The sequence below is a fragment of the Bombina bombina genome, chromosome 11 (assembly GCF_027579735.1).
Source record: "Bombina bombina isolate aBomBom1 chromosome 11, aBomBom1.pri, whole genome shotgun sequence".
Lineage (NCBI taxonomy): Eukaryota > Metazoa > Chordata > Amphibia > Anura > Bombinatoridae > Bombina > Bombina bombina.
In genome coordinates, this window is record NC_069509.1 from 42,639,379 (window position 1) to 42,663,823 (window position 24,445).

Here is a 24,445-nt window from a genome sequence, read left to right on the forward strand (position 1 = left end):
TTGGGATGTCTTTGCCTCCTCCTAGTGGCCAGTAAGGTTATTAATGTTCTTGTGGACTCTCACTGCCAAAAAGGAAATTAAGTTATCAGGTAAGAATATATATATATATATATATATATATATATATATATATATATATATATATATATATATATATTTATATTTAAATTGTATTCTTTCTGAATCATAAAAGAAAGTTTTTTTGGTTTAATATCCATTCAAAACCTTCCTCTTTCTTGAGAGCTCAATTGGACAGGGACACACTGATTTGAGTAATGAACTCATATTCTGAAATGGAAAGAAGCTAAGATCCAACAAAAGTTACCAAAATAAAAAGGTAAAGGTGAAAACAGAAGTAAACTCAAAATTATGTATTTGTAAAAGTATGCACTGTGTAAATCATGGAAGTTTATGTTCTACTCCCTTATCAATTAGAAAAATATTACATATTACAAAACCTGCTGAATTCAGTTTTTTTCTTAAACAAATGATTATCCTGTTTTAAAATTGTTTTCTTTCTTTTAAGGAAATATAGGTAGTTAAAGAATCATATGTCCAATCTCTATAATATATATTAATTTTACACATTTGCTTTCTAGCAAAACCTAAAGTCCTGGACCCTATAAAATTAAGTCTGTGTGACTCAGGAGAGGTGATGTACTCACTGAATCTGCTGGGATTTTATCCAAAAGATATTGATATTTGCTGGGAATGTGGAACCGACCAGTCACTAAAAACTCTTAAATCCCAAGAACATCCACAAGTAAATCCTGATATGACATTTAATGCCCAGAGTGAGTGTAAAGTTACAGGAAAATCTCTCAAAAATCCAAACTTTAAAGTGCGGGTAACCTGGAAGCACAGCTCTATGGATGAGATGGAATTCAGAGAAATGTCTGCAACAGATGCAGGTAAGAAATCATGCTGTGAATAAGCTATAAGTTGTGCCCAGGGTTATATTGCAAAAGGCAGTTGTTAGTTTATAAATCCTCCCCATTGTGCAATTTCTTCCTATAAAATATTAAAGACACAGTGTAGTTATTCATTCTTTATTTCATGTAAAAGAGGGCATTTAAATAGCACATTTTGGGATTGATCACAATCTATCAACTGGGGCCTTTTGTTTTATTTTTATTATTTTTTTTGGTTGAAAAGGCCACTTTTCGATTTGTTGTGATAACAATAACATATTTCTTTCCAATGGCATGGAGAGTAAACAAATTCATTTTAACCTCTTAAGGACATATGACGGAATTTTTCCGTCATAAAACAATTGAGCAAACTGAAAGCTGTGTCCTTAAAGGGCTAATTACTAGTGGGAATTCAACTCCTGGCCACCAGGAGGAGGCAAAGAACACCCCAGCAAAGCTGTTAAGTATCACTTCTACTTCCCATAAGCCCCCAGTCATTGTTTGCCTTATACATCAGGAGGATGTGCGAAGATGGTGTCTGAAGATATTTAATCCTTTAATGGGTACTTTTCCCTGCAAGCAAGGATTGGGGCTATGCTGTGTCCATGTAATTTTCTTTAGTAATAGTTATGGTGGCTTTTAGCAGTTAGAAGATGGTGAGGTAGTCCTTGCTTAGGGTTGCCACCTTCAATACAGAAAAATAAGGGACGCCTGTCGCAGCGGGGGCCACACCCCTCGGGGCCACGACGACCACAGGCCCGATGACGTGCCAAGCTTACCCAATGAGAACCCCTTAAAGTATACATTGAGAACTTGCTTCTCCCACAGGATGCATGCAGCAAGAAGAATTTGCAGCTGTCACATTGTTAATGCCATGCAATATAATTAACCTTCTCACTGCTATTTTATTTATATCAGTGAATATTCTAACATTCCCAGATCTAGATGCAGTTAAAGAGACATTCCAGCCTAAATAGGAATCCACATGGATGCATTTCAGTTTTGAATAAAAGCATTTTTGTACTATACATGTATTAGCAAAAATACGTCTAATAAAAGCTATAGCTGTTTCAAAAGTCTATTTAAGTATGCACCGTGCACCAGCATTTTAAACACAGCACTTGCTCAAAGAGCCTAAGGTACTTGTACTATCTGGTAATGACTCAATCTGTTAATTGCTGACATGATACAAGCCCGACAAGCAGCTGCAGTTTTTAAAATGCTGGCGCACTGAGAATATCCAGCTATGCTTCACATGGACATGCAGAGAAAAATACTAACATTAAAACAGTGATAACCTTTACTAGAAGCATTTTTGCCAATACATGTATATTGCAAATATGTTTCTGTTCAACAGTGTAATTCATCTATGTGCATTTCAATTTTAACTGGAATGTTCCTTTAAGCCTTGATCCTTGTTTGTGGCGGCAAAAAGAACATCCCCCATTACATACATACATACTGGTGCCATAGACTGCTATAGACATGTGCACACCCCTAAGCTCCTATTAGCCTACCTGGCTTTAGTCTTCAACAATGGATACCAAGAGTACAAAGCAAGTTTGATAATAGAAGTAACTTGGAAAGTTGTTTAAAATTGCATACCCTATCTGAATCATTAAAGTTTAATTTTTACTTTACTGTCCCTTTAAGGTAAATTATTTACTATTACTGTCCCTTTAAAGGGATATTAAACACTAAACAAATGCTAGATAGAATGATGGATTCACAGAACAGATTAGTCTGATAATAACGTATTTTTTAAAAGTTTCATTAGTTGTTAAAATAGTGACAAAATAAGTACAAGTACAGAGATGGGGGGCTTGGGGATAGTCCAGAGGATTTTACTAACTGTCACCTGGAGCCAGCAACAAAGCTGACCTTCTACTAATGGGGGAAGACTTGTTGATGGGGGGATGTCTGTTGCTCCTTCAAAAAGAGAGCATGGACATAGCAGCTAATAAACTATTGCAATGCACATAAGCAGTTATCTGTATGATGATATGATATAAACACACTATTATTACTCAGTTATCTGTATGATGATATTATATAAACACACTATTATTAGTCAGAGTTATCTGAGGGAAATGCTACCTTTATAACTAAACTTTTTCAAACATTGCCCAGAGTAATGTAGAGCTAGGAAAACACTGGCTGTATCATACGTTATCAAATGGACTTAAAGTCATTTTGTTCAGTTGTATCTAAAAAAGAGACAAATAAAAAAATGCTCCTGTACTGAAACAGACATCATTTCTTTATTGTGGTGCATGTTATTGTCCTTATCAGACTTATGAGCAATGTATTATTATATATCCATATATCCATGACAGAATGGCTGTATGTTTAATGCTACATACAGCTATTAATCTATAAACTTCCCAAACCAACAGACAGTCAATGCTTTGCAACATTAAATTAATATAGTGCTATTCATATATGTTCACTGGAGCAAAACGCACAGGATTCAGAACTAAAAAAATGTTTTAGTTCCTATGCCTTTTAATAGAATGTTAAGTATGCAATACCATGACTTTTATAAAATAGCATATGCTCTTCAAATATTATAGCTGTATGCAGTGCAATTCACAATCATTTATCACGTTTCCAAGCTACATGCAAATATAGAACCAAATGTTATTATGCAAACAACTCCATAGATTAATAACGTTCAGCAGGGAATTATAGAAGTGGTATACTAACAACAAATATAATACACCCAAGCATTAGCATGCAAAATACAATGTATTACTTTGCAGAAAATGTCATATCCTGACGTATTATGTTCCACTGTCACAATTTAACACTGATTAGCTAGTGGCTGGCAAGACAAAAAAAGTAAGGCCAATTTTTACCAAAAATAGTTCTATGAATATAAAAATTTGAAGTCAGTTTTGTACCAGAATGACTTACAAACTACAGATCAACATTGCTTTAACATTTAAAATATTTTGTTTTAGAATATTACTGTTATAAACAGGAATCTATGGAAGCTATGGGATCAGAATTATAGCATTTATATTCTCCACTAGCAAAAAAAACTAGCTGGCACAGAAGGCTGTGTAATGCTTTCTTTGCTAGCATCTCTGTCATCTAAGGAGATAAAAAAATCCCATAATCACCATTTACATTAGCCCCAGGAACAAACAGATATTATAAGGAAAGTCACCCTAGCAATAGTGATGTAATGAACTAATATTTATTTTATTTTACCTATGAACATTATTAGCAACAGTCAAATGTACAATTGCCCTCCCCCTTTCACAATTACTATTCACTACAATAAAACCCCCATGCCGTATTTTGTACAGTTAAATAATATTACATGGCCTATACCATTATTTAAAAAAGTAAACTAAATCTGTACTATCCCCACTCCTAAATCACCATTCACCGGTGACACCTGGTACCTTTTCTCTGTTTCCTTCTCGGTCTCACATTTTTAGCCTTTCGCGTTTTCTTGTTCTAGTTCTTCTACCCTCTATTCTTTCCCAAATCTTATATCGCCCGCTCACCAGCAGCCACACAGAGGCTTCTTTCCAGTTTCTAGGCAACGAGGAGTGATGCTACTTCTGGTTCCAGCCGAGTTATCCAATCAAAAACTGACATTGTGAGCGCAAGTGTTCCTGGGAAACAGAGGTACTCGTACTGGGAAAGTGACAGTCAGTTAGTGTAGTGATGTTGATGTCAGACGTTTCTATTGGCTGGGTGACGTCACTATATTACCACTGTGTGCACTAAAATAAACATTACAAACCCTCACATGTTATTGTAATTGTGTAAATGTGCACATTTTGGCATGTAATGTAACATAGGTTAGAAGATTTATTATTGATAGCATAAATAGTGACTATCACTACTAAAATACGGGACAAACCCCGTCCCGTATTGAATCAATACGGGACGCGCTATTTTTTACTCAAATACGGGACGATTCCCAGTCAGGCCTGGGTGCAAGGCCCAAACAGGGAAAATTACAATTTTTTTTTTAATATAAACACACAGAAAAATTCCAGCACTCACTCACAAGCTCTCAACTAAGATAAAAAGCAGCAATGGAAGGATTAGTTACCGCATCTGGCCAAATGGGAATAGCCCAGGTACCTCGTCAAGGACTTTTTCTGTGTGTTTATATTACATTTTTTTTAGTAATTTTCCCTGTTTAGGCCTTGCACCCAGGCCTGACTGGGGTTAACTGCCTGTGACTCTGGTGACAGTGCAGCTTCCTGAGAGTGCTGGTTTGCACCCAGGGCTGTGCATGTTGCAGGGTCATAGGATGTGTACCCGGTCCGGCCTGAGAGTGCTGGCCCCACCCGTGTTTTTTATATGTTTGGGGAGATTACATAAGCCTGTGCACCCTCCATTTTTTCACAGTTGCTTTTTTTCACAGTTGTTTCATTGTGAGCCTGCATTGTGTGGCTGTTTAGGGACCCAGGTTTATTTGGAAGAAACCTTGACGAGGTACCTGGGCTTTTCCCATTTGGCCAGATGCTGTAACTAATTCTTCCATTGCTGCTTTTTATCTTAGTTGAGAGCTTGTGAGTGAGTGCTGGACTTTTTCTGTGTGTTTATATTAAAATATTTTTGTAATTTTCCCTGTTTGGGCCTTGCACCCAGGCCTAACTGGGGTTAACTGCCTGTGACTCTGGTGACAGTGCAGCTTCCTGAGAGTGCTGGTTTGCACCTAGGGCTGTGCATGTTGCAGGGTCATAGGATGTGTACCCGGTCCGGCCTGAGAGTGCTGACCCCACCCGTGTTTTGTATATGTTTGGGGAGATTACATAAGCCTGTGCACCCTCCATTTTTTTACAGTTGCTTTTTCACAGTTGTTTGATTGTGAGCCTGCATTGTGTGGCTGTTTAGGGACCCAGGTTTATTTGGAAGAAACCTTGACGAGGTACCTGGGCTTTTCCCATTTGGCCAAATGCAGTAACTAATTCTTCCATTGCTGCTTTTCATCTTAGTTGAGAGCTTGTGAGTGAGTGCTTGACTTTTTCTGTGTGTTTACATATATATATTTATTAAGTTGAGTGTTGGACTATTTAGCTTGGGAATCAATATCTAGCATAATGGACACTGAAATAAATTTAGATTCTGCTGTTAATAAATGTCTATATTGCTTGGTGGCTCAGATCATTCCTCCTGTGCAGTTTTACTCCACATATGTAAATAAAATGATGTTGTCTAAAACTAAAGATACCCTCTCAGAGCCATCTGTCTCTCAGGATAATGTTGTCATTGCTATGCCTCAGCTTTCACCTTAAACGTCCCAAGCTTTAGCAGTTTCACATGCAGTGTCCTGGGGTTCCTCTCAACCTGTTCCTGTGGGTGTATATTTACCAGGAGATTTTGCTGCGCAACTAACTTCTGCGGTTTCTGCAGCCTTATCAGCCTTACCTATTGCTGGTAAGAGAAAGAGGAAATCTAAGAACATATCTAATACCAAGAGTTCTAAATCCGGAAGAAAGTAAAAAGATATTGGTGCGCAAGTCTTACCCCTGCATAAACACTACTCTGTTCCCAAAATACAGTGTAGATAAAGATACAATATTAGAAAAATCGTGTAAATGCGCTATACAGCACGGGGATGTTTACAAATAGGAATAAAATGACAATAACATGTATGTGCTTGCCATAAATATTAGATAATACTGATTCTATCTTATGGATGGGGAGTTACATACTATGTATGATTGAATGGTGATATTAACCCCTAATCCAAAGAATCTACCAACCCCTAATCGGAGTATGCAGAATATAACAAGGCAAAAAAAAAAAAAAAAAAAAGAGAAAAGAAAATGCTTGAATACTACAAAGTATTAGAGACTAATTAGATGTTATGCGTACTTAATATCTAGTAGATACACAAGTTGCATACTATGTATGAATAAAATATTGACAAGATGTGGAAAAAAACAAATGCCCCGTTATGACCTTAGACACAGATAAACATACTATGTATGAAATATTGTGTGTACTAAGTATAAATGACAATATTGGGTTATCCCCAATATGAAATATATTAATTAGGAATTGAATACCCAGGTACATTCAATAAAAATGACATTCATATACTAAAAATAAAGATAAACTAAAATATAAATAAATATAACTGTTTATTAAATTGACATATAGTCTAAAAAAACATATGTAAAGATACTAGGTGACCGGTCACTTTGAATATTGCAGTTTAAAAAATATATATAATATTTAAAATGGGTAAAAAGTTTTTCTGAGAATGTGCGTCTAATTCCGATGAACCTTGTATGTATATTCCACCATAAACTAATAGTACTTTCCGATTCCCAATAGAATAGTATTAGGTTTGTAGGGAACAAGTTTTCATTTAAAGCTGTTGCAAGAAATAATTCCTCTTTTTGGCCACAATTCTATAAGTGCCGTAATTAGACGTTAAAGTTCTTGGAATGTCCCGAATAGTGTCAATAACAACCGTGGTCTTATCCGCACTGCCGGGCTGACACACTCTCAAGTGCTTACCTGTTCTTTGATGTAAACTTACTTCTGGTAGCACTAGTGTCTCTGCAGCTCACGGCTAGCCGGTGACATCACACGCTACGTCCGGGAAATTGTGTGAAGTAGATCCGTCTGGTATCCTTGCTCCTTCACTCTGCGCAGAGTATTTGGCTTGTAAAAATAGTCCCAAATAGAATCTTCTGTAATCCTCCGTTCCCGTTTGTTTTACAAACTTGGAATTTCTTTTGTTCAATCTTCTATTGTACCATCCCAATGAAGGAGCAAGGATACCAGATGGATCTACTTCACACAATTTCCCGGACGTAGCGTGTGATGTCACCGGCTAGCCGTGAGCTGCAGAGACACTAGTGCTACCAGAAGTAAGTTTACATCAAAGAACAGGTAAGCACTTGAGAGTGTGTCAGCCCGGCAGTGCGGATAAGACCAACACGGTTGTTATTGACACTATCCAGGACATTCCAAGAACTTTAACGTCTAATTACGGCACTTATAGAATTGTGGCCAAAAAGAGGAATTATTTCTTGCAACAGCTTTAAATGAAAACTTGTTCCCTACAAACCTAATACTATTCTATTGGGAATCGGAAAGTACTATTAGTTTATGGTGGAATATACATACAAGGTTCATCGGAATTTGACGCACATTCTCAGAAAAACTTTTTACCCATTTTAAATATTATATATATTTTTTAAACTGCAATATTCAAAGTGACCGGTCACCTAGTATCTTTACATATGTTTTTTTAGACTATATGTCAATTTAATAAACAGTTATATTTATTTATATTTTAGTTTATCTTTATTTTTAGTATATGAATGTCATTTCTTCTGTTATGTGTGATCAGTCCACGGGTCATCATTACTTCTGGGATATTATCTGCTCCCCTACAGGAAGTGCAAGAGGATTCACCCAGCAGAGTTGCTATATAGCTCCTCCCCTCTACGTCACCCCCAGTCATTCTCTTGCACCCAAAGACTAGATAGGAGGTGTGAGAGGACTATGGTGATTATACTTAGTTTTTAGAACTTCAATCAAAAGTTTGTTATTTTACAATAGCACCGGAGCGTGTTATTACCTCTCTGGCAGAATTTGAAGAAGAATCTACCAGAGTTTTTCTTATGATTTTAACCGGAGTAGTTAAGATCATATTGCTGTTTCTCGGCCATCTGACGGAGGTAAAAACTTCAGATCAGGGGACAGCGGGCAGTTGAATCTGCATTGAGGTATGTAGCAGTTTTTATTTTCTGAATGGAATTGATGAAAAAAATCCTGCCATACCGTTATAATGAACATGTATGTATACCCTACACTTTAGTATTCTGGGGATGGTATTTCACCGGATTTACTCTGTAAAAGTACATTAAACCTTTTAATAGGTATTTTTCATGTTAAACGTTTTTGCTGGAATGTAGAATCGTTTGCATTAATGAGGTACTGAGTGAATAAATATTTGGGCATTATTTTTCCACTTGGCAGTTTGCTTGTTTTAATTATGACAGTTTCGTTTCTCTCTCACTGCTGTGTGTGAGAGGGAGGGGCCGTTTTTGGCGCTCTTTGCTACGCATCAAAAATTTCCAGTCAGTTACTCTTGTATTTTCTGCATGATCCGGTTCATCTCTAACAGAACTCAGGGGTCTTCAAACTTCTTTGAAGGGAGGTAGATTCTCTCAGCAGAGCTGTGAGACTTATATAGTGACTGTGATTTAAAACGTTGCTCTGTAATTTTTATGTTTAAAATTTAATTAGTGTTATTTTACTAATGGGAACAAACCTTTGCTAAAAAGTTGTGTTGTTTTTAAAGAGTGATGCTATAACTGTTTTTCAGTTCATTATTTCAACTGTCATTTAATCGTTTAGTACTTCTTGAGGCACAGTACGTTTTTGTTAAATAAGATTGTAACCGAGTTGCATGTTTATTGCTAGTGTGTTAAACATGTCTGATTCAGAGGAAGATACCTGTGTCATTTGTTCCAATGCCAAGGTGGAGCCCAATAGAAATTTATGTACTAACTGTATTGATGCTACTTTAAATAAAAGCCAATCTGTACAAATTGAACAAATTTCACCAAACAGCGAGGGGAGAGTTATGCCGACTAACTCGCCTCACGTGTCAGTACCTGCATCTCCCGCCCGGGAGGTGCGTGATATTATGGCGCCTAGTACATCTGGGCAGCCATTACAGATAACATTACAAGATATGGCTACTGTTATGACTGAAGTTTTGGCTAAATTACCAGAACTAAGAGGCAAGCGTGATCACTCTGGGGTGAGAACAGAGTGCGCTGATAATTCTAGGGCCATGTCTGATACTGCGTCACAGCTTGCAGAGCATGAGGACGGAGAGCTTCATTCTGTAGGTGACGGTTCTGATCCAAGCAGATTGGATTCAGATATTTCAAATTTTAAATTTAAATTGGAAAACCTCCGTGTATTACTAGGGGAGGTCTTAGCGGCTCTTAACGATTGTAACACTGTTGCAATACCAGAGAAAATGTGTAGGTTGGATAAATACTTTGCGGTACCGGCGAGTACTGACGTTTTTCCTATACCTAAGAGATTAACTGAAATTGTTTCTAAGGAGTGGGATAGACCCGGTGTGCCGTTCTCACCCCCTCCAATATTTAGAAAGATGTTTCCAATAGACGCCACCACACGGGACTTATGGCAAACGGTCCCTAAGGTGGAGGGAGCAGTTTCTACTTTAGCTAAGCGCACCACTATCCCGGTGGAGGATAGCTGTGCTTTTTCAGATCCTATGGATAAAAAATTAGAGGGTTACCTTAAGAAAATGTTTGTTCAACAAGGTTTTATATTGCAACCCCTTGCATGCATCGCGCCGATTACGGCTGCGGCAGCATTTTGGATTGAGTCTCTGGAAGAGAACCTTAGTTCAGCTACGCTGGACGACATTACGGACAGGCTTAGAGTCCTTAAACTAGCTAATTCATTCATTTCGGAGGCCGTAGTACATTTAACCAAACTTACGGCTAAGAATTCAGGATTCGCCATTCAGGCACGTAGGGCGCTGTGGCTAAAATCCTGGTCGGCTGATGTAACTTCTAAGTCCAAATTACTTAATATACCTTTCAAGGGGCAAACTTTATTTGGGCCCGGTTTGAAAGAAATTATTGCTGACATTACAGGAGGTAAGGGCCACGCTCTACCTCAAGACAAAGCCAAAGCTAAGGCTAGACAGTCTAATTTTCGTCCCTTTCGGAATTTCAAAACAGGAACAGCATCAACTTCCACTGCACCAAAACAGGAAGGAGCTGTTGCTCGTTACAGACAAGGCTGGAAACCTAACCAGTCCTGGAATAAGGGCAAGCAGGCCAGGAAACCTGCTGCTGCCCCTAAGACAGCATGAACCGAGGGCCCCCGATCCGGGACCGGATCTAGTGGGGGGCAGACTCTCTCTCTTCGCCCAGGCTTGGGCAAGAGATGTCCAGGATCCCTGGACGCTAGAGATCATATCTCAGGGATACCTTCTAGACTTCAAATTCTCTCCCCCAAGAGGGAGATTTCATCTGTCAAGGTTGTCAACAAACCAAATAAAGAAAGACGCGTTTCTACGCTGTGTACAAGATCTATTATTAATGGGAGTGATCCATCCGGTTCCGCGGTCGGAACAAGGACAAGGGTTTTACTCAAACCTGTTTGTGGTTCCCAAAAAAGAGGGAACTTTCAGGCCAATCTTGGATTTAAAGATCCTAAACAAATTCCTAAGAGTTCCATCTTTCAAAATGGAAACTATTCGGACAATCTTACCCATGATCCAAAAGGGTCAGTACATGACCACAGTGGATTTAAAGGATGCTTACCTTCACATACCGATTCACAAAGATCATTACCGGTATCTAAGGTTTGCCTTCTTAAACAGGCATTACCAGTTTGTAGCCCTTCCATTCGGATTGGCTACGGCTCCAAGAATCTTCACAAAGGTTCTGGGTGCCCTTCTGTCGGTACTAAGACCGCGAGGAATTTCGGTAGCTCCGTACCTAGACGACATTCTGATACAAGCTTCAAGCTTTCAAACTGCCAAGTCTCATACAGAGTTAGTTCTGGCATTTCTAAGGTCGCATCAGTAGCTCAATGCATGGAGGTGATCGGCTTAATGGTAGCAGCAATGGACATAGTACCCTTTGCACGCCTACATCTCAGACCGCTGCAATTGTGCATGCTGAGTCAGTGGAATGGGGATTACTCAGATTTGTCCCCCACTCTGAATCTGGATCAAGAGACCAGAAATTCTCTTCTATGGTGGCTTTCTCGGCCACATCTGTCCAGGGGGATGCCATTCAGCAGGCCGGACTGGACAATTGTAACAACAGACGCCAGCCTACTAGGTTGGGGCGCTGTCTGGAATTCTCTGAAGGCTCAGGGACAATGGAGTCAGGAGGAAAGTCTCCTGCCAATAAACATTCTGGAATTGAGAGCAGTTCTCAATGCCCTTCTAGCTTGGCCCCAGTTAAAAACTCGGGGGTTCATCAGGTTTCAGTCGGACAACATCACGACTGTAGCTTACATCAACCATCAGGGAGGGACAAGAAGCTCCCTAGCAATGATGGAAGTATCAAAGATATTTCGCTGGGCAGAGTCTCACTCTTGCCACCTGTCAGCAATCCACATCCCGGGAGTGGAGAACTGGGAGGCGGATTTCTTGAGTCGCCAGACTTTTCATCCGGGGGAGTGGGAACTTCATCCGGAGGTCTTTGCCCAAATACTTCGACGTTGGGGCAAACCAGATATAGATCTCATGGCGTCTCGCCAGAACGCCAAACTTCCTCGCTACGGATCCAGATCCAGGGATCCGGGAGCGGTTCTGATAGATGCTTTGACAGCACCTTGGAACTTCAGGATGGCTTATGTGTTTCCACCCTTCCCGCTGCTTCCTCGATTGATTGCCAAAATCAAACAGGAGAGCGTATCAGTGATTCTAATAGCACCTGCATGGCCACGCAGGACTTGGTATGCAGATCTAGTGGACATGTCATCCTGTCCGCCTTGGTCTCTACCTCTAAGACAGGACCTTCTGATACAGGGTCCATTCAAACATCAAAATCTAACTTCTCTGAAGCTGACTGCTTGGAAATTGAACGCTTGATTTTATCAAAACGTGGTTTTTCTGAGTCGGTTATTGATACCCTGATACAGGCTAGGAAGCCTGTTACCAGAAAGATTTACCATAAAATATGGCGTAAATACCTATACTGGTGTGAATCCAAAGATTACTCCTGGAGTAAGGTTAGGATTCCTAGGATATTGTCCTTTCTACAAGAAGGTTTAGAAAAGGGTTTATCGGCTAGCTCATTAAAAGGACAGATCTCAGCTCTGTCCATCTTGTTACACAAGCGTCTGTCAGAAAATCCAGACGTCCAGGCATTTTGTCAGGCTTTAGCTAGGATCAAGCCTGTGTTTAAAACTGTTGCTCCGCCATGGAGTTTAAACTTAGTTCTTAACGTTTTACAGGGTGTTCCGTTCGAACCCCTTCATTCCATTGATATAAAATTGTTATCTTGGAAAGTTCTATTTTTTATGGCTATTTCCTCGGCTCGAAGAGTCTCTGAATTATCAGCCTTACATTGTGATTCTCCTTATCTGATCTTTCACTCAGACAAGGTAGTTCTGCGTACTAAACCTGGGTTCTTACCTAAGGTAGTCACTAACAGGAATATCAATCAAGAGATTGTTGTTCCATCCTTGTGTCCAAATCCTTCTTCAAAGAAGGAACGTCTTCTACACAATCTGGATGTAGTTCGTGCCCTCAAGTTCTACTTGCAGGCAACTAAGGATTTTCGACAAACGTCTTCCCTGTTTGTCGTGTACTCTGGTCAGAGGAGAGGTCATAAGGCTTCGGCTACCTCTCTCTCCTTCTGGCTTCGTAGCATAATTCGTTTAGCCTATGAGACTGCTGGACAGCAGCCTCCTGAAAGAATTACAGCTCATTCTACTAGAGCTGTGGCTTCCACTTGGGCCTTTAAGAATGAGGCCTCTGTTGAACAGATTTGCAAGGCTGCAACTTGGTCTTCGCTTCATACTTTTTCCAAATTTTACAAATTTGACACTTTTGCTTCTTCGGAGGCTATTTTTGGGAGAAAGGTTCTTCAGGCAGTGGTTCCTTCTGTATAATGAGCCTGCCTATCCCTCCCGTCATCCGTGTACTTTTGCTTTGGTATTGGTATCCCAGAAGTAATGATGACCCGTGGACTGATCACACATAACAGAAGAAAACATAATTTATGCTTACCTGATAAATTCCTTTCTTCTGTTGTGTGATCAGTCCACGGCCCGCCCTGTTTTTTAAGGCAGGTAAATATTTTTTAAATTATAATCCAGTCACCACTACACCCTTGGCTTCTCCTTTCTCGTTGGTCTTTGGTCGAATGACTGGAGGTGACGTAGAGGGGAGGAGCTATATAGCAACTCTGCTGGGTGAATCCTCTTGCACTTCCTGTAGGGGAGCAGATAATATCCCAGAAGTAATGATGACCCGTGGACTGATCACACAACAGAAGAAAGGAATTTATCAGGTAAGCATAAATTATGTTTTTTATTGAATGTACCTGGGTATTCAATTCCTAATTAATATATTTCATATTGGGGATAACCCAATATTGTCATTTATACTTAGTACACACAATATTTCATACATAGTATGTTTATCTGTGTCTAAGGTCATAACGGGGCATTTGTTTTTTTCCACATCTTGTCAATATTTTATTCATACATAGTATGCAACTTGTGTATCTACTAGATATTAAGTACGCATAACATCTAATTAGTCTCTAATACTTTGTAGTATTCAAGCATTTTCTTTTCTCTTTTTTTTTTTTTTTTTTTTTCCTTGTTATATTCTGCATACTCCGATTAGGGGTTGGTAGATTCTTTGGATTAGGGGTTAATATCACCATTCAATCATACATAGTATGTAACTCCCCATCCATAAGATAGAATCAGTATTATCTAATATTTATGGCAAGCACATACATGTTATTGTCATTTTATTCCTATTTGTAAACATCCCCGTGCTGTATAGCGCATTTACTCGATTTTTCTAATATTGTAAGAGTTCTAAATCCGCCAAGGCTGTGTTAGTCAGCCTGTCTCAGTTATCTGAGAAGGATCATTCCTCAGTGGCTTCTGAGGGCGAGATCTCTGATTCTAAATCTGCTGTTGCTAGTACAGCAGATTCAGAGGAGGTCAATTTTAGATTTAAGCTTGAGCACCTCCATTTACACTTGAAAGAGGTCCTAGCTACATTGGAGGACTCCGACTCTACTGTCGCTGAGACTCCTAAGAGGTCTAATAAACTTAACAGAGTTTTTTTTTATGTCAAACCTACATCTGTGGAGGTGTTCCTGGTTCCAGATAGCATGTCTGACAATATAGCTCAGAAATGGGAGAAGCCGGGGATCCCTTTTTCCCTGTCCCCTGTTTCCTGTTGCTGACTCTGTGCATGACCTGTGCCTAAGGTAGAGGGCGCAATATCCACTCTAGCCAAGAGAACCACTATTCCCCTTGAGGATAGTTCATCTTTCAAGGACCCTATGTATAAGAAGCTGGAAGCTAACTTAAGAAAATGTTTTCTTTATCAGGGTTTGCAATGGCAACCAGTTGCCAGTATTGCGACTGTTGCTGGTGCAGCCTCTTATTGGTGCGACTCCTTGTCCGACCTAATTTCAGAGGAGACTACCATAGAAGAGATCCAGGATAGGATCAAGGCTCTAAAGCTGGCTAGTACTTTTATCTGTGATGCCAGCATGCAAGTCGTTAGTCTGGGAGCCAAAATTTCTAGCTTTGCGTTTCTAGCTCGCAGAGCTCTGTGGCTAATATCTTTGTCTGTGGATGTAACATCCAAGTCCAAACTTCTGTCTTTACAGGGCAAGACTTTATTTTGTCCTGGTCTGGCTGAGATCATTTCCAAAGTTACTGGTGAAAAGGGATCTTTCCTACCTCAGGACAAGGAAGGTAGACCTAAGGGTCGCCAAAATTCAAATTTTCGTTCCTTTCACAACTTCAAAGGACAAAAGCCTTCCTCCTCTTCTTCCAAGATGAAGCAGTCCAGGACTCCATGGAGGTCTAGTCAACCTTGGAATAAAGGAAAACAATCCAAGAAACCTTCCTCTGAGTCTAAGTAAGCATGAAGGGGCCGCCCCTGATCCAGTCTTGGATCAAGTAGGGGGCAGGCTATCCTTCTTTCAACAGACCTGAATCTGCAATGTCCTAGATCCTTGGGCAGTAGAAATATTCTCCCAGGGATACAGGATAGGATTAAAATCATCTTGTTCCCCCCAGGGGCAGATTTCTTCTGTCAAGGTTATCTGTAAACCAAGCAAAGAGAGAGGCTTTCTTAAACTGCGTAAAGGAGCTAGCTTTTCTGGGAGTGATTGTCCCATTTCCTCGGAAGGAACAGGGTCAAGGATTCTATTCCAACCTCTTTGTGATTCCCAAGAAAGAGGGAACTTTTCGTCCCATCTTGGACCTCAAGTGTCTCAACAAATTTCTCAAGGTTCCGTCTTTTAAAATGGAGACTATATGTTCCATTCTCCCTTTGGTTCAGGAGGGTCAATTTATGACTACCATAGACCTGAAGGACGCTTATCTTCATGTTCCTATTAACAGGAAACATCACCAATTCTTGCGGTTTGCCTTTCTAGACAAACACTTTCAATTTGTTGCTCTTCCCTTTGGCCTTGCCACGGCTCCCCAAATCTTTACAAAGGTTTTAGGTGCTCGTTTGGCGGTGGTCAGATCTCAGGGAATTGCAGTGGCTCCGTACCTGGACGATATCTTGGTTCAGGTGCTATCTTTTCAATTAGCAAGATCCCATACAGTGTCTCTGTTAGCTATTCTACGTTCCCATGCGTGGAAGGTAAATCTGGAAAAGATTTCCCTGGTACCAAGCACCAGGGTATGCTTTTTGGAGACGATTATAGACTCACTGTCCATGAAGATTTTCCTGACTGTGGTCAGAAAATCCAAACTTCTTGCTTCTTGTCTTTCCCTTCAGTACTCTATTCGTCCATCAGTGGCTCGGAGGAATGAAGTAATTGGTCTAATGATTGCTTCCATGGACATTATTCCTTTTGCTCGTTTCCATATGAGACCTCTACAGTTATGCATGCTCAGACAATGGAACGGAGACCACTCAGACCTCTCTCAGAGGATAGTTCTGGACTCCCTGATGAGAGACTCTCTATCCTTGTGCATCTCCTAGGACCATCTGTCTCAGGACACATGCTTCCTAAAACCATTTTGGGAGATTGTGATCACAGATGCCAGCCTATCAGGCTGGGGAACAGTTTGGGGTTCTTTAAAGGCTCAGGGTCCTTGGTCTCAAGAGGAGTCTTCTCTCCCAATAAATAGCCTAGAGTTGAGAGCAATCTTCAATGCTCTAACAACTTGGCTTCAACTGTGTTTGGTCCGGTTTATCAGATTTAAATCGGACAACATCACCTCAGTGGCGTATATCAACCACTAGGGAGGAACTCGGAGTTCCTTAGCTATGAAGGAGGTGACTCCTTCAGTGGGCGGAGTCTCACGATTGTCACCTTTCTGCCATCCACATTCCAGGAGTGGAAAACTGGGAAGAGGATTATCTGTAAATAATCAAAAGATTTCCAGCCTCCAATTTAAAAGTTAAAAAATATGTATTGCTTAAACAGGGTCCATAATACAGCAACAACGTTTCAAACCAGCAATTGGTTCTTAGTCATGTCAGTGATTCTATGTACAGGTGTGTCTTTTATACCTATCCAAACTAATTAGCAGGCTAAATAACACTGCCATCTTGTGTACATTTTGCAGTATGCATGTATATAATTATACCTATGCAAAATGCTCAACAGGTTAAATAACGCTGCCATCTTGTGTACATTTTGCAATATGCAAGTTTATAATTACCACATGCATAACTTGAATATATACATAATTAAAATCAATATTCAAATTCGACAAACCTCCTACATCAAAAAATCAAACAAATCAGAATCATGCATCAATATACTACATTTACAATATATTAATTTTTTACAGGTATGTTTAAAGGAATAGAGACCAATCAAAATCTTTATTAAGCCCTTTGGGTTGTAGGGAATCCAATGTTCTAATCCAAAACATCTCCCTTTTCTTTAACATTTGTTCCCTATCACCTCCCCTCCTGGGTCTAGCCACATGTTCTATCACTTGAAAATGCAATTGGCTTATATTGTGTCCCATGGAGAGGAAGTGAGAGGAAAGGGGGCATCCTTGTTGTTTGTCCGGATATTTGACTTATGTTCCCTACTTGCTTTCTTCCCTGCTCATTTCTCCCATATAAATTCTGGCACACGGACACTTGATAATGTATATTACATAAGTAGACCTACACGTTAGATAATCTTTTATCTTATATCTTGTCCCATTTATGGGATGAAAGACATTTTCACTTCTAATTATAGAGCTACAATGGCTGCAGTGTAAACAGGGATAACACCCTGTTTTATTCAGCCCAATTTTTGTCTGTACACTCAATTTTGTTCTGTCTATGTCAGCGTGTACCAGAGTATCCTTCAAGCTTCTGCACTTCTTATATGCTGTCATTGGTTTCTCTTGAAAACTTTCCATATGGGGATTACACTCTTTTAAAATGTACCAATATTTATTCAAGATATTTGTAATTTTTGGACCCAAGCTATTATATTGTGTTACAAATAGCATTCTGTCTCCTTTGTTGTTCTTATTCTTTCTAACCTTTTGTTCATTATAATTATTTACAAATTTTAGTTGATCATTGATCAGTTTTTCAGGGTAGGCTCTTGCTATAAATTTATTCGCCATTTCATCTAACCTCTGGTTACATCTCCCCTCATCAGTGACAATTCTATTAACTCGCATAAACTGGCTCCTTGGTATTGCCTCTAATGTATTAATTGGGTGAAAGCTGTTATATTGCAAAACTTTATTCTTTTCTTTAGGCTTAGTATATAAGTCTGTTTTAAGAAATCCCCTATCAGTGTAAACATAGGTGTCCAAAAAAATGAACACCCACTTCACTAATATTGAGAGTAAACTTAAGGCCGGATACCGCTGTATTTAAATGATCAACACATTCTAATAGGCTCCCAACATCCCCCATCCATATACCATGTTGTCAATGAATCTCCACCAGTCAGCACCATAACGCAAAAATAGCCTATGTGGGTATACAAACTTTTCTTCAACATTTGACATATAAATATTGGCATATGTTGGGGCGACGTTGGAGCCCATTGCCGTTCCTTGTTTTTGCAAAAAGAAATGATCTTGGAACAAGAAATAATTCTGATTCAGAATCAAAGATAACAAATCTACCAAAAATTGTATTTCGTCATCAACATATCTACTGTTTTGAGTATATTGGCCACTGCAGCAATGCCACTCGTATGTTTAATTGAGGTGTATAAGCTTGTTACATCTAAGTTGAATAAGATACACTTATCACCAATATGTCCTGCATCCTTCAATTTAGTTAGAAAATCATTAGTATCCCTTAAGTATGAGGAAGATTTGAGGAGATGAGGCTGTAATACCTTATCCAAAAATACTGATATTTTAGAGAAGACCGAATTTACACCTGCCACTATAGGGCGACCGGGTGGATGATTTTCATCCCTATGAATTTCCGGCAGTACATATAAAACAGGCCTTATTCGATTATTTTCAATCAAAGATTCTAAACTTCTCTGTAATAATGCCGGCTTGTTATATGCTCTATTTCTTTATTAATTTGGATGGTTGGATCTCCCATAAGGGGCTTATACACTTGTGTATCACCTAGTTGTCTCTCTATTTCTTGCACATAGTCATTTTTATTTAACAGGACTACGGCTCCGCCCTTGTTCGCCTCTTTTATTATCAATTATTTGTTATTTTTTAGTTGATTGACTGCCTCTTTCTCTTTTGTACTTGCCAGTATCAGTCTTTTGTTTTTATTTCTCCTCAATAGGTTATCTATTTCTTTCTGAACTAACTTAGCATAGGTAGCAACACTATGTGATGTGGATGGTGTGAACTTACTCTTTTTGTAAATCCCAAATTTTTTTGGATCACGAAAATTCATACTATTAGATGTTTTTTGTGTTCCAACAGGATCTTATATACCCTCCATCATGGCAAAGTGAATCTTAAGTTTTAATTTCCTAAAAAACCTTTGTAGATCTTGTGGGATAACAAATTCATCGCATGTGCTCGGTGGACAAAATGATAAACCTTTGTTAAGAATAGTGTATTCATCTTCAGACAAAACATAATTTGAAATATTGTGTACCAAATAGTCATCAGTGCATTTATTTTGAAAGTGCAAATGAGTGCTCTGCAATTCATGTAAATCATTACTATTTAAAGTGCAATTACTTATTCAATTATGCAATGTGCCCACTTCTTTTGTTGCTCGATTACGCATATCAGTATTTGTATTCAGTATATCATCAACTATGTCACAGTCATTTGACATTAAGGAGTCCATGAGCATTGATTGTGTCACTTCGGGACAGAGTTCTGTTGTTAGCATCATACACATATTTAAAGCATCAGTCCCATTACAGCTAAGTTCCTCTGTCATGTTTTCCAATTGTGCATTACCCACAGATCTTGTAATTACACCCTTCGAGTGTATTTTAGGAGTGAGTCCCGTATTAGCCACTATACCCCCTCTGCATGCGTTAGACTTAACGTCCTTACTCCTATTAACATGAACAGTTAAAGTGTCCATATTCTCCATCTCCTTCCCAGCTCTGTTATCCCAATTGTACCTATTGTTATGCTCAGGTGCCTCAGTGCTGACCTGTATTAAAGCCGGTAGTAGCCGTGTTGGTATCTTCACGTTCGTCGAGCTCTCTGTAGCTCCAGCTGTGACGTCACATAGTAGGCGCCTCTTGCGATGCTATCGCCCGGTGCAGTGTGATCTAGTCCGAATCTTCGGTTAAAAAACTGGATTATCTGAGCAGGTAGACCTTTCATCCAGAAGAGTGGGCCATTCATCCGGAAGTATTCTCAATGATAACCATCAGGTGGGGACTTCCGGAGTTGGATCTGATGGCATCTCGTCTAAATGCCAAGCTTCCAAGGTACGGGTCAAGATCAAGAGATCCGCAAGCAGCTCTGATCGACGCTTTGGCGGTTCCTTGGGACTTCGGTCTTGTGTACCTGTTTCCTCCATTTGCCCTCCTTCCTTGAGTAATAGCTCGTATCAAGCAGGAGACGGCATCAGTGATTCTAATCACCCCTGCCTGGCCCCGAAGGATCTGGTTTGTGGATCTGATGAAGATGTCATCTCTTCCCCCTTGGAGGTTGCCTTTGAGGAAGGACCTTCTACTTCAGGATCAATTCCTCTACCCAAACCTAGATTCTCTGAAGCTGACTGCTTGGAGATTGAACGCCTAGTATTGTCTAAGCGTGGTTTTTCTGAGAAGGTCATTGATACCATGCTTCAGGCTTGTAAAGCTGGTAACTTGCAACATTTACCATAAGGTGTGGCTTTAATACCTTTATTGGTGCAAATCGAAGGGTTTCTGTTGGAATCAGGTGAAGGTTCTCTGCATTTTGTTCTTTCTTCAGGATGGCCTGGAGAAAGGCTTGTCAGTCAGTACTATGAAGGGTCAGATCTCTGCACTGTCTATTATTTTGCATAAACGTCTGGCAGACCTGCCAGATGTTCAATCTTTTGTCCAGGCCTTCGTCAGAATCAGGCCTGTGTTTAAACCTGTTTTTGCTCCATGGAGCCTTAATCTTGTTCTTAAAGTTCTGCAACAGGCTCTGTTTGAGCCTATGCACTCTGTTGATATTAAGTTATCTTGAATAGTTGTATTTCTCCTTGCTATTTATTCTGCTCACAAAGTTTCCAAACTTTTCAGCTCTGCAGTGTGATTCCTCTTACCTTATTTTTCATGCGGATTAGGCGGTCCTTCGTACTAAGTTGGGATTTCTTTCTAAGGTAGTGTCGTATTGCATCATCGATCAGGAAATTGTTGTTCCTTCGTTTTCTCCTAATCCTTCTTCTCAGAAGGAACGCCTGTTGCATAACCTGGATGTTGTGCATGCTCTAAAATGTTATCTACAAGCAACTATAGATTTTTGGCAATCTACTGTGTTGTTTGTTGTTTTTCTGGTAAGAGTAAGGGTCAGAAGGCCACTTCTTCTATTCTCTCCCTCTGGTTGAAAAGTGTTATCAGGTTGGCTTATGAGACAGCTGGACAACAGCCTCCTGAGAGAATTACGGCTCATTCCACTAGGGCTGTCTCTTCTTCCTGGGCCTTCAAAAATGAAGCTTCTGTGGAACAAATATGCAAGGCGGCCACTTGGTCCTCATTGCATACCTTTTCCAAATTCTACAAATTTGATACTTTTGCCTCAGCTGAGGCTTTTTTTGGGAGGAAAGTTCTTCAAGTGGTGGTGCCTTCTATTTAGGTTTGCCTGTCTTGTTCTCCTGCCCTTCCATGCCATTGGAAAGAAAACACAATTTATGCTTACCTGATAAATTATTTTCTTTCCTGGCATGGCGAGTCCACGACCCGCCCTTACTTTGATTTAAGACAGCTTTTTTGTATAAACCTCAGGCACTTCTATACCCTTGTGTCATCTTCTCTTTCCATATTCCTTCGGCTGAATGACTGGGGGCTTATGGGGAGTAGGAATGATACTTAACAGTTCTGCTTGGGTGTTCTTTGCCTCCTGCTAGTGGTAAGGAATTGAATTTCCACTAGTAATTGGAATGAAATTGTGTACTCTCCATTCCCGGAAAGAAAGAAATTTATCAGGTAAGCATACATTTTGCAGTGCCCATACAAAGGGCCCTTTAGGGGCAATGGGTAGCTTAGTATTTCTTTAGTTAGGTTTTTTTTTATTTTTGGGGGGTTGGGTGGGTGGACGGTTGTATTGTTAGGGGGTAATTTGTATTTTGTATCCAAAAAAGCTTATTATTTTAGGGCAATGCCCTACAAAAAGTCCTTTTAAGGGCTATTGGGTAGTTTATTGTTAGATTGTTTTTTTTTATTTTGGGGATGGCTTTTTTGTTTTTATAGGGTATTAGATTAGGTTTAATTTTTTTTATTTTGGATAATTTAATTTATTATTTTTTGTAATTTTAGATTTTTTTTTATTTTTCGTAATCTTACGCCTAGATTTAGAGTTCTGCGGCCAAAGGGGTGCGTTAGCTACGCGTGCTTTTTTTCCCCCGCACCTTATAAATAACGCTGGTATTGAAAGTTCTCAGAAGGGCTGCGTTAGGCTCCAAAAAGGGAGCGTACAGGCATATTTACCGCCACTGCAACTCTCAATACCAACGGTGCTTACGGACGCGGCCAGCTTCAAAAACGTGCTTGTGCACGATTCCCCCATAGGAAACAATGGGGCAGTTTGAGCTGAAAAAAACCTAACACTTGCAAAAAAGCAGCATTCAGCTCCTAACGCAGCCCCATTGTTTCCTATGGGGAAACACTTCCTAAGTCTGCACCTAACACCCTAACATGAACCCGGAGTCTAAACACCCCTAACCTTACACTTATTAACCCCTAATCTGCCGCCCCCGCTATCGCTGACTCCTGCATATTATTTTTAACCCCTAATCTGCCGCTCCGTACACCGCTGCAACCTACGTTATCCCTATGTACCCTTAATCTTCTGCCCCTAACACCGCCGACCCCTATATTATATTTATTAACCCCTAATCTGCCGCACCCAACGTCGCCGCCACCTACCTACAATTATTAACCCTTAATCTGCCGACCGGACCTCACCGCTACTCCCTAACACTAACACCCCCCTAAGTTAAATATAATTTTATTCTAACGAAATAAAATAATTCTTATTAAATAAATTAATCCTATTTAAAGCTAAATACTTACCTGTAAAATAAACCCTAATATAGCTACAATATAAATAATAATTATATTGTAGCTATTTTAGGATTTATATTTATTTTACAGGCAACTTTGTATTTATTTTAACCAGGTACAATAGCTATTAAATAGTTAATAACTATTTAATAGCTACCTAGTTAAAATAATTACAAAATTACCTGTAAAATAAATCCTAACCTAAGTTACAATTAAACCTAACACTACACTATCAATAAATTAATTAAATAAACTACCTACAATTATCTACAATTAAATCAACTAAACTAAATTACAAAAAACAAACAAACACTAAATTACAAAAAAAAACAAACACTAAATTACAAAAAATAAAAAAAGATTACAAGAATTTTGAACTAATTACACCTGCTCTAAGCCCCCTAAAAATATAACAAAGCCCCCCAAATTAAAAAAATGCCCTACCCTATTCTAAAATAAAAATTGAACAGCTCTTTTACCTTACCAGCCCTTAAAAGGGCCTTTTGCGTGGCATGCCCCAAAGAAAACAGCTCTTTTGCATTTAAATAAACATACAATACCCCCCCAACATTACAACCCACCACCCACATACCCCTAATCTAACCCAAACCCCCCTTAAAAAACCTAACACTAAGCCCCTGAAGATCTTCCTACCTTGTCTTCACCACGCCGGGTATCACCGATCCGTCCAGAAGAGGGTCCGAAGTCTTCCTCCTATCCGGCAGGAAGAGGTCCAGAAGAGGGTCCGAAGTCTTCATCCTATCCGGCAAGAAGAGGAGATCCGGACCGGCAAACATCGTCATCCAAGCGGCATCTTCTATCTTCTTCCATCCGGCGCTGAGCGGGACCATCTTGAAGCAGCCGACGCGGATCCATCCTCTTCTAACGACGTCCTAAGTCCGAATGAAGGTTCCTTTAAATGACGTCATCCAAGATGGCGTCCCTCGAATTCCGATTGGCTGATAGGATTCTATCAGCCAATCGGAATTAAGGTAGGAAAAATCTGATTGAATCAGCCAATCAGATTCAAGTTCAATCGGATTGGCTGATCCAATCAGCCAATCAGATTGAGCTCGCATTCTATAGGCTGATCGGAACAGCCAATAGAATGCGAGCTCAATCTGATTGGCTGATTAATAACTATTTAATAGCTACCTAGTTAAAATAATTACAAAATTACCTGTAAAA

General features: G+C 39.6%; 1 protein-coding gene across 1 annotated transcript in view; it reads left to right on the top strand.

Annotated features, from left to right (window-relative positions):
- Positions 1 to 24,445, top strand: part of LOC128641641 (uncharacterized) — a 505,331-nt gene that overhangs the window by 298,745 nt on the left and 182,141 nt on the right. Inside the window, 1 exon segment of the mRNA XM_053694177.1 lies at positions 600 to 911. Within this exon segment, the coding sequence (XP_053550152.1) occupies positions 600 to 911 (312 nt within the window).